Source organism: Oncorhynchus masou, chromosome 19, assembly GCF_036934945.1.
Source record: "Oncorhynchus masou masou isolate Uvic2021 chromosome 19, UVic_Omas_1.1, whole genome shotgun sequence".
Lineage (NCBI taxonomy): Eukaryota > Metazoa > Chordata > Actinopteri > Salmoniformes > Salmonidae > Oncorhynchus > Oncorhynchus masou.
In genome coordinates, this window is record NC_088230.1 from 9,810,589 (window position 1) to 9,824,687 (window position 14,099).

At 43.8% G+C, this 14,099-nt stretch overlaps 2 protein-coding genes and 4 non-coding genes across 6 annotated transcripts; 1 reads left to right on the plus strand and 5 right to left on the minus strand.

Annotated features, from left to right (window-relative positions):
- Positions 1 to 2,151: 2,151 nt before the first annotated feature.
- rps7 (ribosomal protein S7) lies at positions 2,152 to 6,684 on the minus strand. Its single transcript, XM_064924902.1, has 7 exons — positions 6,596 to 6,684; positions 5,744 to 5,829; positions 5,558 to 5,629; positions 4,936 to 5,079; positions 3,675 to 3,739; positions 2,633 to 2,783; positions 2,152 to 2,264 (listed from the first exon to the last, which is right to left on the minus strand). The coding sequence occupies exons 2-7, from the start codon at positions 5,816 to 5,818 to the stop codon at positions 2,187 to 2,189; spliced, it is 585 nt and encodes a 194-aa protein (XP_064780974.1). The 5' UTR covers positions 5,819 to 5,829; positions 6,596 to 6,684; the 3' UTR covers positions 2,152 to 2,186.
- Positions 2,366 to 2,590, minus strand: LOC135506387 (small nucleolar RNA SNORA73 family). The gene has a single exon (XR_010450468.1). It is a non-coding gene; the product is annotated as a small nucleolar RNA SNORA73 family (small nucleolar RNA).
- LOC135506399 (small nucleolar RNA SNORA73 family) lies at positions 3,294 to 3,518 on the minus strand. The gene has a single exon (XR_010450480.1). It is a non-coding gene; the product is annotated as a small nucleolar RNA SNORA73 family (small nucleolar RNA).
- Positions 3,819 to 4,043, minus strand: LOC135506411 (small nucleolar RNA SNORA73 family). The gene has a single exon (XR_010450492.1). It is a non-coding gene; the product is annotated as a small nucleolar RNA SNORA73 family (small nucleolar RNA).
- Positions 5,167 to 5,392, minus strand: LOC135506286 (small nucleolar RNA SNORA73 family). The gene has a single exon (XR_010450368.1). It is a non-coding gene; the product is annotated as a small nucleolar RNA SNORA73 family (small nucleolar RNA).
- rnaseh1 (ribonuclease H1) lies at positions 6,669 to 12,473 on the plus strand. Its single transcript, XM_064924901.1, has 8 exons — positions 6,669 to 7,227; positions 7,358 to 7,482; positions 7,663 to 7,833; positions 7,935 to 8,034; positions 8,125 to 8,183; positions 8,332 to 8,412; positions 8,659 to 8,783; positions 12,192 to 12,473. The coding sequence occupies exons 1-8, from the start codon at positions 7,100 to 7,102 to the stop codon at positions 12,276 to 12,278; spliced, it is 876 nt and encodes a 291-aa protein (XP_064780973.1). The 5' UTR covers positions 6,669 to 7,099; the 3' UTR covers positions 12,279 to 12,473.
- Positions 12,474 to 14,099: the final 1,626 nt, after the last annotated feature.

Genomic DNA, 14,099 nt, shown 5'->3' on the forward strand with positions numbered 1-14,099 from the left:
CTAGAGCATACAGGTCGCAGTGGTGGGGTGGTATAAGGTGCTTTAGTAACAAAACGGATGGCACTGTGATAAACTGCATCCAGTTTGCTGAGTAGAGTTTTGGAAGCTATTTTGTAGATGTCATCGTCGAGGATCGGTAGGATAGTTTTAAGTTTGTCGGCGTGAGTGAAGGAGGCTTTGTTGAGGAATAGAAAGCAGACTCTAGATTTGATTTTAGATTGGAGATGTTTGATGAGTCTGGAAGGAGAGTTTACAGTCTAGCCAGGCACCTAGGTACTTATAGATGTCCACATATTCTAGGTCGGAACCATCCAGGGTGGTGATGCTAGTCGGGCGTGCGGGTGCAGGCAGCAAACGGTTGAAAAGCATGCATTTTGTTTTACTAGCGTTTAAGTGCAGTTGGAGGCCACGGAAAGAGTGTTGTAGGGCATTGAAACTCGTTTGGAGGTTAGATAGTAGTGTCAAAAGGCTAAGACAAAACACACAAAGAAAAGACAAATGCTCTCCGTGTTTATATAGTGACTGCAGGGCTAGGTGAATAGATCATGGAAGACTAAGGTGAAAAATCTTAGTGAATAAAGATGCTCAAACAAGCAACTGCATCTGTATTGGGTGTTCCAACTCTAAAATGCACTAGACTTAAGACAAATTGGGAAATGCATGTGGTCCCAATGTCTAGTGACATGAGGGCTAATTCAAACTGCAGTCAGATGTTCTCCTCACAGTTGAGCGATTCAGCCCATGCTTGGTGAATAGCACTTGCTTGATCTCTGGGAGCAGGACACAGGAGAGATTAACAAGTTGTATAGTTCACCTAAGGAAAAGCACCTTTAGTAAATCTGCATTCTCTGTGAGAGCTTCCCATGTCTGGAATACACTGCCATCAGACACACATAACTGCACCACATATCACACTTTCACAAAATGCTTGTGAAGACATGGCTAAAGGTCAGATTTGTGAACATGGTCCCTAGCTGTGTGTTGCCGCTTTCCATGCTGTCTGTTGTCTGTAGCTTGTGAGGTGTGGAAACACTGTTGCTTTTATGAATTTTGTCTTGCTGCTTTTTGTTCTATGTTGCTCTGTCTGTATGCTATGTCTTGCTTGTCCTATGTTGCTATTGTTTTTAATAAAATGCCCAGGGACTGCGGTTGAAAATTAGCCGACTGGCTAAAACCGGCACTTTTTACTGAAACGTTGATTAATGTGCGCTGTCCCTGTAAAAATAAACTCAAACTCAAGATAATGTGGACAAAAGTGAGAATGAATAAATAAATCACAGCAAAGGAATGTAGTTTGTAAGCTAGAAAATGAAACACCCTGACACTGGCAGGGTGGACTGCAAACATCCTACTCCTATTGGCAGGATTAATGTTGCATTCGTCAGTATGAATGACATTTGTGGGTCCTGCCTTTGACTATTAGATTTACACTTGTCCTACACATGTTTGTAGTCTTAGATAGCTTGTGATAAATCTGTTCATGCTAGCTAGCAACAGATCTTGTTGCAACTACAGTAGCTAGCTACATTAAAAGGTTGCCGTGTTCAGTTGTCATTTCAGCTTGGAATGATGGTATCACATATTACAAATAAATACCTTATTTGATAGCATTTTGTTAGATGGAGATCCCTCTCGATGTCACCTGCTGTCTACTTACTGCTGATAATGTGATTGGTGTTCAGTTTAAAACTTGGCAGCAATTACATGTCCAGCTAGCGAACATAAGTATTTTGAAGAAATGTGCAAAAGTTGACATAACAAATTTTCATTTGGCAGAGCAGAAATACACTATGTAAAAACCAGCTCCTCCCTCAAAAGCGATCTTTCTCACCAACTAAAGCAGATGGCTTGCTCTGGCCCACCACCAGAATACATTGACAAATAGATTACTAGTCAATTTCATTATGCATCAATGAATATGCAAAAAAATAGTGAATACTACCATTTCATGGAGGTACAAAAGCAAGTCTGAAAAACCCTCTTAGCAGTTGTTAGATGTCAATTATCAAAGCTGCTCCAAGTGTAGTTATTTGAGGTAACGGTCCTACTGTTTTGGTTATGAAGTTCCTTCTGTCTGAAAGGACATCAGCCTTGAACATGTATGGACTAGCATGACTAACCCCCCCACCCCCAGAGAACAGAGCAATGATGTTAACAGTAAACACATTTATTTTGTCATCTGCACTTTACAGTTGGAATTCGGGGAACTCAAAAACAACATCTTTGCCTGTAAGCTTCTTGTAGACGCCAGAGAAGGTCTCAACCTAGAAAATAGAAAAGCAACCACTGGTGAACCACTGCATAGACTAACATTTATAGGTCATAATGATTTTCTACAAAACACTAAACTGAGACGTCAAAAAAAAATTGTACACTGCATGGTTTAGCCCCCCAGTCACGGCCCAAAGGGCTCTGGGAAGATGTAGGAATATACAGAACACAGTCCTCACCAGCCCGAAGGCCGGGGACAAAGCTTGCTCTCCAACGTCGTGGAACGGGACTGTACGTCACAGCACTGTGAAGCGCTACGCTCCCATACACCACAAGGACAGAGCCATGTGAGAGCAACCTCACAGGATGTCCACGTTGGGGTTAAGTTGGGTGAACTAGCAAACTGCTACACGACACTCACTTTGTGTTCAACGTTGTTCTGCTGAGCTTTGTCAAGGTGGACCTTGATGAGCCGGCTGCTGTCCAGTTTCACCCGGATCCTCTTGCCAACAATTTCACTGGGGAAGACCAGGTCTTCAAGTATGGCGTCATGCACAGCTGTCAGAGTACGGCTGGAGAAATAAATCAACTTGCATTAGACATATGGCAAATGGAAAAATGCAATCCTTACAAAAACAAAATTCTCCTACCACCTGCCTCATTCAAAATTAAAGAATCTTTATACATGTCTGAACGCATGTATTGGAAAGAGAAACTCAATCTAAACGCTATGCAGATGTCTCAATCACATCACTGGAGACAAGCAGAGTCTGCTTTAGATAACGCAAGGTAATACGAGGGAACGTTGATTTTGCATCATACGGTTAGTCTCCGGGTCATCTTGTAACCGTATCGATTTATTCAAAATCCCATTTGAAGTTTCAAGTTGTCACATGCTGAAGTAGAGAAGTGCCTTTCTCACGAGCACTTTCCCAACAACGCAATAATAAATATCAGTATTACAAATAAAGATCAAAAACACACAAGAAAAAATGAGCAAGTAAGCAAGCTATATACTGGGTACATTTTTACTATGTGCAGGTTTACTGGAGTGGTAGAAAGCATATACAACATGTTTGTAAAATTGTACACTGCATGGTTTAGCCCCCCAGTCATGGCCCAAAGGGCTCTGGGAAGATGTAGGAATATACAGAACACCGTCCTCACCAGGCCAAGGGCCGGGGACAAAGCTTGCTCTCCAACGTCGTGGAACGGGACTGTACGTCACAGCACTGTGAAGCACTACGCTCCCATACGCCACAAGGACAGAGCCATGTGAGAGCAACCTCACAGGATGTCCACGTTGGGTCCAAAATTGGCAGGCAATTATGGCAGCACCAGATATGACAGAAACAATTTGAGGTTCTAAACTAGTACCCATTCACACCAACTTTAAAGCCATTTAATTGTCTCTTCCAAACAGTATGTAGTCGTGCACATGCAGGTATGATAATGTAACTCACCTCCTGGGACGCTTCTGCTTATTCTTGATACGGCTTTTCCTGGTTGGTTTGGGCAGGATTCTCCTCTGCAAGTTTAATGAAAATATTAAGCATTACTAATTTACATAGGCAGACTTTAAAAGCCCAAGAAGCATACTTGATAACTAATGTACACTGCATGGTTTAACCCCCCAGTCACAGCCCAAAGGGCTCTGGGAAGATGTAGGAATATACAGAACACCGTCCTCACCAGCCCGAAGGCCGGGGACAAAGTTTGCTCTCCAACGTCGTGGAACGGGACTGTACGTCACAGCACTGTGAAGCGCTACGCTCCCATACGCCACAAGGACAGAGCCATGTGAGAGCAACCTCACAGGATGTCCACGTTGATAGTAATGTTACAATCACAGCATGTACACCACATGACCAAAAGTATGTGGAGACCTGCTTGTCGAACATCCCATTCCAAACTCATGGGCATTAATATGGAGTTTGTCCCCTCTTTGCTACTGTAACAGCGCTCCACTCTACTCTACTGGGAAAGCTTTCCACTAGAGAACATTGCTCGGTGGTCCCGTCCTGTGAGCTTGTGTCGCCTACCACTTTGCGGCAGATCCGTTGTTGCTCCTAGACGTTTCCACTTCACTTACAGTTGACTGGGGCAGCATTAGCAGGGCATATATTTTACAAACGGACTTGTTGGAAAGGTGGCATCATATGACAGTACCACATTTAAAGTCACAGCTCTTCAGTAAGGCCAGTCTACTCCCAATGTGTGTCTATGGAGATTGCATGGAGGTGCGCTAAATTTTATACACCTGTCAGCAATCGGTGTGGCTGAAATCATTTACATTTTACATTTAAGTCATTTAGCAGACGCTCTTATCCAGAGCGACTTACAAGTTCATTTTTACCTTTATTTAACCAGGCAAGTCAGTTAAGAACACATTCTTATTTTTCAATGACGGCCTGGGAACAGTGGGTTAACTGCCTGTTCAGGGGCAGAACGACAGATTTGTACCTTGTCGGCTCGGGGGTTTGAACTCACAACCTTCCGGTTACTAGTCCAACGCTCTAACCACTAGGCTACCCTGCCGCCCCAATAGCCAACTCCACTTATTTGAAGGGGTGTCCACATATACATATATATATATACACATATATATATATATAAATAAATAAACAGTTGTCTCAAAAAGAACCCATTCTGTTAGCTTGGTTCACAGCAACAGCTATGCAAACTGCACCTGCAACTCAGAAAACAGGACCGCTGCATTCTTACCTGTGCAACGAAGACGACATGTTTGCCGCTGAACTTCTTTTCCAGCTCCCTCACGAGTCGCACCTGAATTTTCTGGAAAGATTTCAGCTGGGGCACTGGGACAAAGATGATGATGGCTTTCCTGCTACCACCAACTTCAATTTCCTGAGGGAGAGGAAAAGATTTATTTGAACTTACGGAGGCAAATACAAACACTCTAGTAGATACTTTTTCATCCAGACAGCTAAAAATAACTATGCACTGCATGGTTTAGCCCCCCATTCACGGCCCAAAGGGCTCTGGGAAGATGTAGGAATATACAGAACACCGTCCTCACCAGCCCGAAGGCCGGGGACAAAGCTTTGCTCTCCAACGTTGTGGAACGGGACTGTACGTCACAGCACTGTGAAGCGCTACGCTCCCATACGCCACAAGGACAGAGCCATGTGAGAGCAACCTCACCGGATGTCCACGTAGGGGTTTAACTCAAATAACCCAACACAGCTCTTTCCCCAGGCATCAGAAACTCCTCCCACATTTAAATAAACATTCACCCTTGGTTATCCAAAAAAGGTCAGAGTAAACTGTCAGAAATAAGGTAAGTACAACACATGCTCCATGTGGTGCCGTGCATGGTCCTTACCTTTGCAGCAGTGATGTTCAGCTCCCTCAGCTGAGCCTTCATGTCCGAGTTCATCTCCAGCTCGAGAAGAGCCTAGAAAGGCAGACATGTTGAATACTGCAAACAGCATTAGCCAAGTGACTAGGTTAAAGGAGTTGTTTAAAATTAGCCATACATGCAATAGCTAACATATTAGCCATTGGTTACCTGGGAAATGCCAGACTCGAACTCATCTGGCTTTTCGCCATTGGGCTTCACGATTTTGGCGCTGGTACTGAACATGGCCTATGTTTCTGGAAAACAAGACAGACCAGAAAGCCATTTGGGCACGTTGTACATTTTTGGGCATAATTGAATGTTTCAGATGAAACTAAACTGCAGCAAAGTGGTCCATGCTGAACACCATCTCACCATACATACATGCAGTCACTAAGTTGACTAGTCAGTATAACGACAGTAGTTTAGCTATCATCCAGCTAAGGTTGATCAAACGAAGTCGACACTGGTTGGTTCCAATCTACACATTAAACCATATGATCTCGCAAACCGAGCAAGTAATTGCATTGAATCAATATAACTTACGCTCCCCAAGCAACATTGTTGGCTAGTCAGCGTTAGCCGGCTAGCAGTGTCTTTCAACCCATGTTCCTTATCATATGGCTAACTTTAGTTAGCAGCTAACACCAGGGAACACAGTACTCAAACATTCACCATATTTCAAGTCTACAAATCTGACAGGCCACTAGACAAAAAGTAAAATACTAAGCTACGCGGTCAAAAAACGGACACGTCGATTGACTACAAGCAATTATTCTAGGAACACATGGGCCTCAAACCGCGCCAGTTATACTATCAGTCCTTCCTTCCGAGTCATTCACGTTAGGTCTATCCTGAAACACTTCATAATTCACTACACACCGGCCATCCAAAAGCTGAAATATATCAATCTAACGCATCAAACGTCTTGCATGCACTCTGATACAAAATACAGGAGATTTGATGCACATGTACAATATTTTGAAAAGAAATTCCGAAATTGGGAGCATGATCATAACCAACCTCAGTCAACAACGGCCAGGGAAGAGGCCGGAATCTCGCGAGAGGTAGCTAGAAGTACATCGCGCAAGGGAGTCATGGGATCGCGGAAGTAGCTGTGATTTTGAAGACTTGTTTTTCTCCATCCCCCAGCAGGGAGTCTATTTCGAAAGCAAAATTAATTAATTCATGCGAATACATAGGCAAAGGAGAAGCATAAGTACGTCATGTTACAATGTATAGCTAGCTAGCTAACTTCTATATGTTTATATGTTGACATTACGCTTGTCACACAGAAATAACATCTTTGTTTGTCAGATAGCGGCTAGCCTAATGTTAGCTAGCTAGCCAAATATGTTTTTGTGTTAACTAGCATGCTATCTGCACTGTTTACGTGTCTGTACAAGTTCCAATGACAACTAGTTAATCGTTTTCCTAGCATTTCAAAACATAGAAAGTTAGTTGGTTCACATTGCTCAAGTTAAGTTACGTGCAATGACCGGTGCCAAGTAATTGCTGGTCTAAGTGATGTTCAGATTGACTGGTCTGTATAGTATAGTACGCAGGGCAGTCTGCAATGGCACAGAGGACGTCGTGAAAGGCAAATTCTTCTACGCTGTGAGGAAAGGATTCAAACCTGGCGTTTACAAAACCTGGTGAGTTGTGGTGTAGTTGACTAGCTAGCTAATTGCAGCTGTAGTGTGTCTTAAAACTCATTGACATTTATATGATCATTTCTAGTCACATGCAATTCTATGAAAATAAATGGGTCTACTTTTTTTTTAGGGATGAATGTAAGAGCCAAGTCGACAAGTTCCCATATGCCAGCTACAAGAAGTTTGCAGCAGAAAAGGATGCATGGGCATTTGTCAGAAGCCTAGCAACCTCGATAACACCAGACCTGTCAGAGGGTAGATGCATTAGATGGCTATGTTCTTTCTCTATAGGTCGCTATACTGAAATGGCAATACGATGAGTGCTGATGTTACTGGCTCTAGGAATGGGCAGCACGTCTAATCATTAGACAACTAGTGCACCATTCAGGCATGGCAAAATCAGACTTGCACTCAGATCACAATATTATCTTTTAGGAGCCAGCTATGAGGCAACACTCCCTAGAAGAGCACCGAAGGCCCTTGAGTACATACCCATTGGTCAGAAGAGGCACTATGATCACATAGACGAGGAGGAGGTGTCCCCTGCCAAACAGAGTCAATACAGCAGCCCATCTTCAAAAAGCTCTGATGGATTCACCTACATTGGTACAGACATTCTCATTGGGTTGTTAATGTTGCAGATGGTCACTGTCAACGTTTTTGGGGTGAATAAAGGGGGGGAAACAAAGTGTTGTCTTTTCCTTCAGGGGATGCAGTGGTGGTGTACACAGATGGTTGTTGTTCAGGCAATGGGAAGGCCGGGGCCCGAGCTGGCATCGGAGTGTACTGGGGACGTGACCATCCTCTGTGAGTTGATTCAGGCCTGAAATTATACTTCAAGAGAGATTGACACAATAGAGTCCAGAAGTGTTCATGTTGACTGTCTTTTTATTGTAGGAATGTAGCTGAACCACTGGATGGAAGACAGACCAACCAGAGAGCCGAATTACAGGCAAGTTCTGTGTTAATGTCATATTTGCTTTAGTGGTGAACTCTAAACCAGATTGTTATTATTTTCGACTCATTGAATTGCCACAGTTCCCTTTAGATTGTAACCAACCCCACGAGATGTAATCTCACGTTTTGCTTCTAAATAACAGGCAGCATGTAAAGCCTTGGAGCAGGCCAAAGAGATGAACATCAAGAAGTTGGTGCTTTATACAGACAGCAAGTTCACCATAAACGGTACACATGTGCTGCTTACAACACTCTACCAACACTATCAGCAAGGGCCTGACTAAATGTGGCATGGCATCATGTAATGCTGCAGGCTTGATGCTGCAGCTAATGTTACTAGCTAGGCCTACTGTGACCATTGGATGAGAAATCCAGAGGTCCCTCCCCTCTGACCTTCTCTTCCAATGGCTTTTGAGGAGGAGGTGAGGTGTATGCAATTAAGAAAATGCATATGTCTGTGTTTTTTTCCATCAGGTGTCACCAGCTGGGTGAAGAACTGGAAGCTAAACAACTGGAGGCTCAACTCTGGTGGCCCCGTCATCAACAAAGAGCACTTTGAAAAACTTGACAAGCTGAATGAAGAGCTGGAGGTTGTATGGGTAAATATCAATGTTGCTCTACATATTTTCACTTCAGAGATTCAGTACGCAAGTGTTTTTTGAGTTTCAGACTAGAGCAGTGGTTCCTAAACTAGGGGTCACAACCCCATGAGGGCTTACCTGATTTGAAGATGTGATGGCAGGATAAACTCCCAAAAGACTGGTGAAATATTTTAAGAATAAAAAAATATATATACGTTTATCATTATAAGTAATGTTTGTACCCGCATCTCAAAAACATTTGTGGTTAACCACACAAAAGAAATGAACTGTGATGGAGTCACCTTCACGAAATACATTTATTTTGAAATGTATTTGTTCAAAGTATTTGTAAAGCAAGTTGGATGTCCTTAGTTCATTCAGTATTCCAGTTTCTATGTCGGTCCTCTTTGGGATTGGGTTGGCAGATCGCATCCAACTTTAAGGTGCATACACTGCCACATACTGTACCGTGTGAGACCAGTCACAGCCTACCTATATTACATTCTCTTCATTATTCCTGTTCCTTAAAAGGAACAAAATAGCACCACCAACTAACCCTGCAGTATATACCACCATTTCATTAAAATCACCACCCCATTAACTTCTGTAGTAAAATCTTATATACCCAGGTACTCCTCTGCAGCTGCCACCTACTAATTAAAAACCCACTACCAGATTCCTATACTTTGATCCTATCTGCTCCTGCACCATGCAAATGGCCTGGGAGGACAGGACACCTACACACTAACTCTTCTGAAGTCAGATCTTTTATACCAAAATACTTCTCTGCTATTTTTTCTATTTTCCATGATTTATGTTAAATTTCTGCAATACAGTTGGTAACCATTACTATGAACACTCAGAAGCCAACCTTACTGAAGCATAAATCACTCATTGCCCTATTCTTCTGCTCTGACACAAATCTACTACACATCCTCTCAGGATCCCTCACCCTTGACCCCTCGCCCCATCCCCCTCTACTTTCTTCACTGCCTCAGCAAACGACACCTTCTGCACTACTCTGATTCTGGCCACTTCATCCTGCCTCTCTCGCACCGGACACCTCCGAACCCCAGCAACATGGGCCCCCCTACAGTTGACACACACAACCCTTCCCACCAAAACTACACAATCCTCTTTCCCATACCCTCCTTCACACTTCCCACGTCTTGGAATCTCACTCCTACACACTGCTGCAATATGACCATAAATGTTGTACCTCAAACAGTGCAGTGGATTCTGCACAAGACCTCTAACAGTATAACTGATATATCCTAACATGACTTTGTCTGGTAGAGACTGACTCAACTCAAAGACTGACAGTGACAGTTTCACCACACTCCCCACCGGGTGTTTGTCTTCCAGTGCTGGTACCCCTTGCAAATCTCCCGATGTAAAATCCTTGAGTCCCAAAAAAACGTTTCTGCCGCAGCCACAGTAATGTCCAGTTTCTTCGACTTCTTTGAGACTTGTGCTGTATAGTTTATAACTGCGGGAATGAACGCAACAAAATCCACCTTTAAAACACACGTTATCTTTTGTCTGACAGCAAACATTTACTACAGTCTGTGGTGTATCCACTACCATCTCTTCACTAGCATCACCGGTGTTCTCAATTATTTTAAGCGCCCCCCCCCCGCATAGGAGATTCGATTGACCGCTCTAACTGGTGCCACCTCAATTTGCTTCACCCTTACCAGGCACTCCAGGAACTCAGGATCATGATCCCCACCACAATTGCAACACCATCGTTCTTCTACACACCGTTCGTCAGTATACTCTTGTTCGTCTGCACATACTTGAAACATGGCCATATCCTTTAAAATGTTTACACTGCAGTGGTTTGGGGACAAAAGCTTATACGGCTTATTAATACTTAACCAAGGGTCACATACGAAGGTATTTACTCTTTATCAAAAAACAACACGACTGACAGACTTTCTTCTTTCTCTCCATTCGCCCAGTGGGTCAGATGCCAGAAACCAACCACACCAGGAATTATTTTCAGGTTCTCAACCTGAACAAAACACAAAACATCTGTTGTCCGGATTCTTTTGAGGCCCACTGCAATTCTTCCTCAGTTATTCAGAAATACAATGAATCAAAATAAGACCACTCCTTGTCACTCGGACTCCACTTTTCCAAGCGCATATACTTCACCATTTGACAAAGCAAACGGGTTTTCCACATGCATCCTTACTGAACAACCGCATCCCAACAAGAAACGATTCATTATCATTAACACACGTATCCTCTACTCAAATGTTTTGACCATTTCCTTTTTGTACTAGTTTTCAATACTACTGTTGTCCGTTCAGAATATTCATCTTCTCCAAATGTACTCGACGCGCTGCTTAATTCCAACTCAATATCCACTTCCTCCGTCTTCCCGTTCACCTCCGAACCTCCCCTCTGTTCTGTTTAAGCATTAGAAGTCCAGCTCTCATACATCCCTGTAAGGATGAAGGGGTCCACAGTAGCTAGGATCAGGGCCACCCAGCAAGTCTCCTATATGGCGTCAGTGAAAAATCGCTGAAGGTGAGAGGAGATGGCAGTGGATGTTCCACAGTCTGCAGTGAATGCCATGCAGGAGAAGGATCCCGACACACTTATAGTGAAGGTGGACTTTGTTGCGTTTTTATAGGGCAAGTGATGAATTGCACGAGTCAAACTAATAAATCTAAGAAGCTAGACATTTAAGAAGCTAGATATGTGAAGGCGGCATAGATTTCTGGATCTCCAGGACTTTACAGCCAAAGTGTTACAGGGAGTACTGAATGAAGAGGCCCCTCCCCCCTCCCAGGTTCCTGAACCTACAGGGAGTACTGAATGAAGAGGCCCCTCCCCCCTCCCAGGTTCCTGAACCTGTGTAGGGATCTGAATAGAAGAAGGCTAATGTTAACTAGCTAACGTTGTCCATGAATAGAAGTTAGGCAAGCAAACAGGTAGCCTAGGACAACAAAAAATAAAAACGTGGTACTACATGACAGGGTGATAAACTGTTTCGTCAGCATGAAAGAGAGTGGTATCCTTTGCCAGCTCATATCTATGTTAAGCAGGATTCAGGGCTCTTGTCTGCGTCCGATCCAAACACTGAAGGATGAGACAGCAGTGACGAGGTGTGCATTATCGACCACGCGCCTCCCTGAATTTTGAGAACCTCCCCAGGACATTTATGTATACCCATCTCCTTAGTGGTGAGTTAAGAAGATCATAAATCCTCTGACTGTTTTTGAAATCGACTGTCATAGCCCCAAATAAAGGTTGGTTGGGGTTGCAATACATCTCTGATATCGAAGTTGGGTCGTGGCCCAACAGACATTTGGGAACCCCTGCACTAGAACGTTCAGTCATGGATGATGCACAACTGAAATGACTAACAGTCCCCTTTTGCCTCTGACTATCTTCTCTCTCTTCTGTCTCCAGTTGCACATTCCGGGCCACGCTGGGTACCCAGGGAACGAGGAGGCCGACAGGCTGTCCAGAGCCGGAGCAGCGAAACACTTAGATTAGCCAAAGGAAGATGATCTCATTTACTGCTCCTGGGCAGTTCATTCAACATTTGGATTATGGTTTTGAATGGAATATGGGAATTATATATTGTCTGTTCTGTTGGGCTGCCATGTTCTAAATGTTATGAAATAACATCTATTTCCATCCTGTTTGACATGTTGTAAATGTTATGAAATAACATCTACTTCCATCCTGTTTGACATCTTTATGGTTCTTTCTAAGTTAAGGAATGAATTCAGCTTGCACCGTATGAACATTTATTAATATTGCAAAATCTTTCCATTCTGATTGATGAAACGGTTCTGTAACCACTATGTAATGTGCACTTCAGACAGTAGATGGAGCACTAGCTCATCAAAACAAATCCAATACCTCGGAATAGGACTGGCTCTCTGAATTATATTCCGTACTAGGCTCCTCTGTGGAAAGAGGATTCCTCACATAGAAGATGGATTTCTCTGGTTTCTATGTGAGACATGCTGTAAGATAACGGCCACTTATGACATTTGTATGTGTGATCTAAGGATTATTTGTCTTGCTCAAAAGCCCGTCTGTTACTAGGGCTAGTGGTCACATGAATGTTTCCCTCTTCTAAAGAAAAACAACACACGCCTCAAAGATCATCTATTCATGTATACTCTGACATGAAATGATCTTGGTGATATTCTCTTTGACTAGTTGGTGCACAATTCCATCTTCTCCACTTTACTCAGTCAGCTCTTGGCAGATACTACTTAGTCTTTCAGTACGTGTCTCATCCATTCAGTAAGCTGGTGTCTAGACAGTGGGCCTATACGTGTGCGAGGGAAAATAATGACAGCTCTAGCTGAGAGAAATCTCCATATAGCCTTTCCCCTCTGTGAGGTTGGTGATTGTAGAAAACCAGAGCACCAGGAATGAGTGTGCCTGTCTCTGACCTTAGCTGGCTGGCTTCTCCACGGCACGCTCCCGGCTTGTCTGGAGATGTAAAGTCCTGCCTGGGGCTGGGTGTTGGGAGATACTGCGGCTGCAGTCGGAGGTCGATGCGAGACGGGGTGGAGAGGGGTCACGGCGCTTCACCACATCAGACTGAAGCTCGTTAGGGCTTCGTCTCAACACATTTGCTCCATCAGCAAATATGCTGCTCAGGCATTCATCTGTTTGACACCGCCTCTTCTATTTGGCTCTTGTGGCTAACTAGCTCTTGTTGTCTAGTTGTTTCGCTTGCCAAGCTCAGGGCAGGTCAGTCACGGCGGGTGACCGAAGAGACTTCTGCGTTGGTTACTGTTAAGAGCGCTGGGTGTTGTCTGCATGAGTAACTCAGAACACCATCTTGAAATCTAGATTTTATTGTATCAGGGTGTTGACTGCCACAGTGAAAGATATTGCAAAGCCCTGTGGTTATACAGACAATCCATTTGAATCTGTTCTTGTTTTTGGTGTAATATTGAGTTCTCTGTGTGTGGCTTGAGGATAAGTATGCAACGCTATTCATGTGAGATGCAGGGGAGGAGTAGTAGACTGAGTCCTGAGCACTGGTCGTTACCGCACATCTGGTGCCGACGCATTTCAGAGACTGCTGGCAGCTGACTCTTGTCATGTGCATTAGAAGATGTATGGAGAATGATTCTCTCCTAACGAATCCAGCAATTGTGTGTGTTACGGTGGTGACGGTGGGAAACATCAAGGGAAGCCACTCTTTGTGGAAGGCAGAGGGAGTCACAATCAAACATGGAGGCAGCCGCCTCTGTGGAGCAAAGCGGCACCTCGGAACAGAACTGACATCTGTTTCCATGACAGCTGTCTGGATCAGCCTAACTAACTCCTGCCTTAGAACTAATG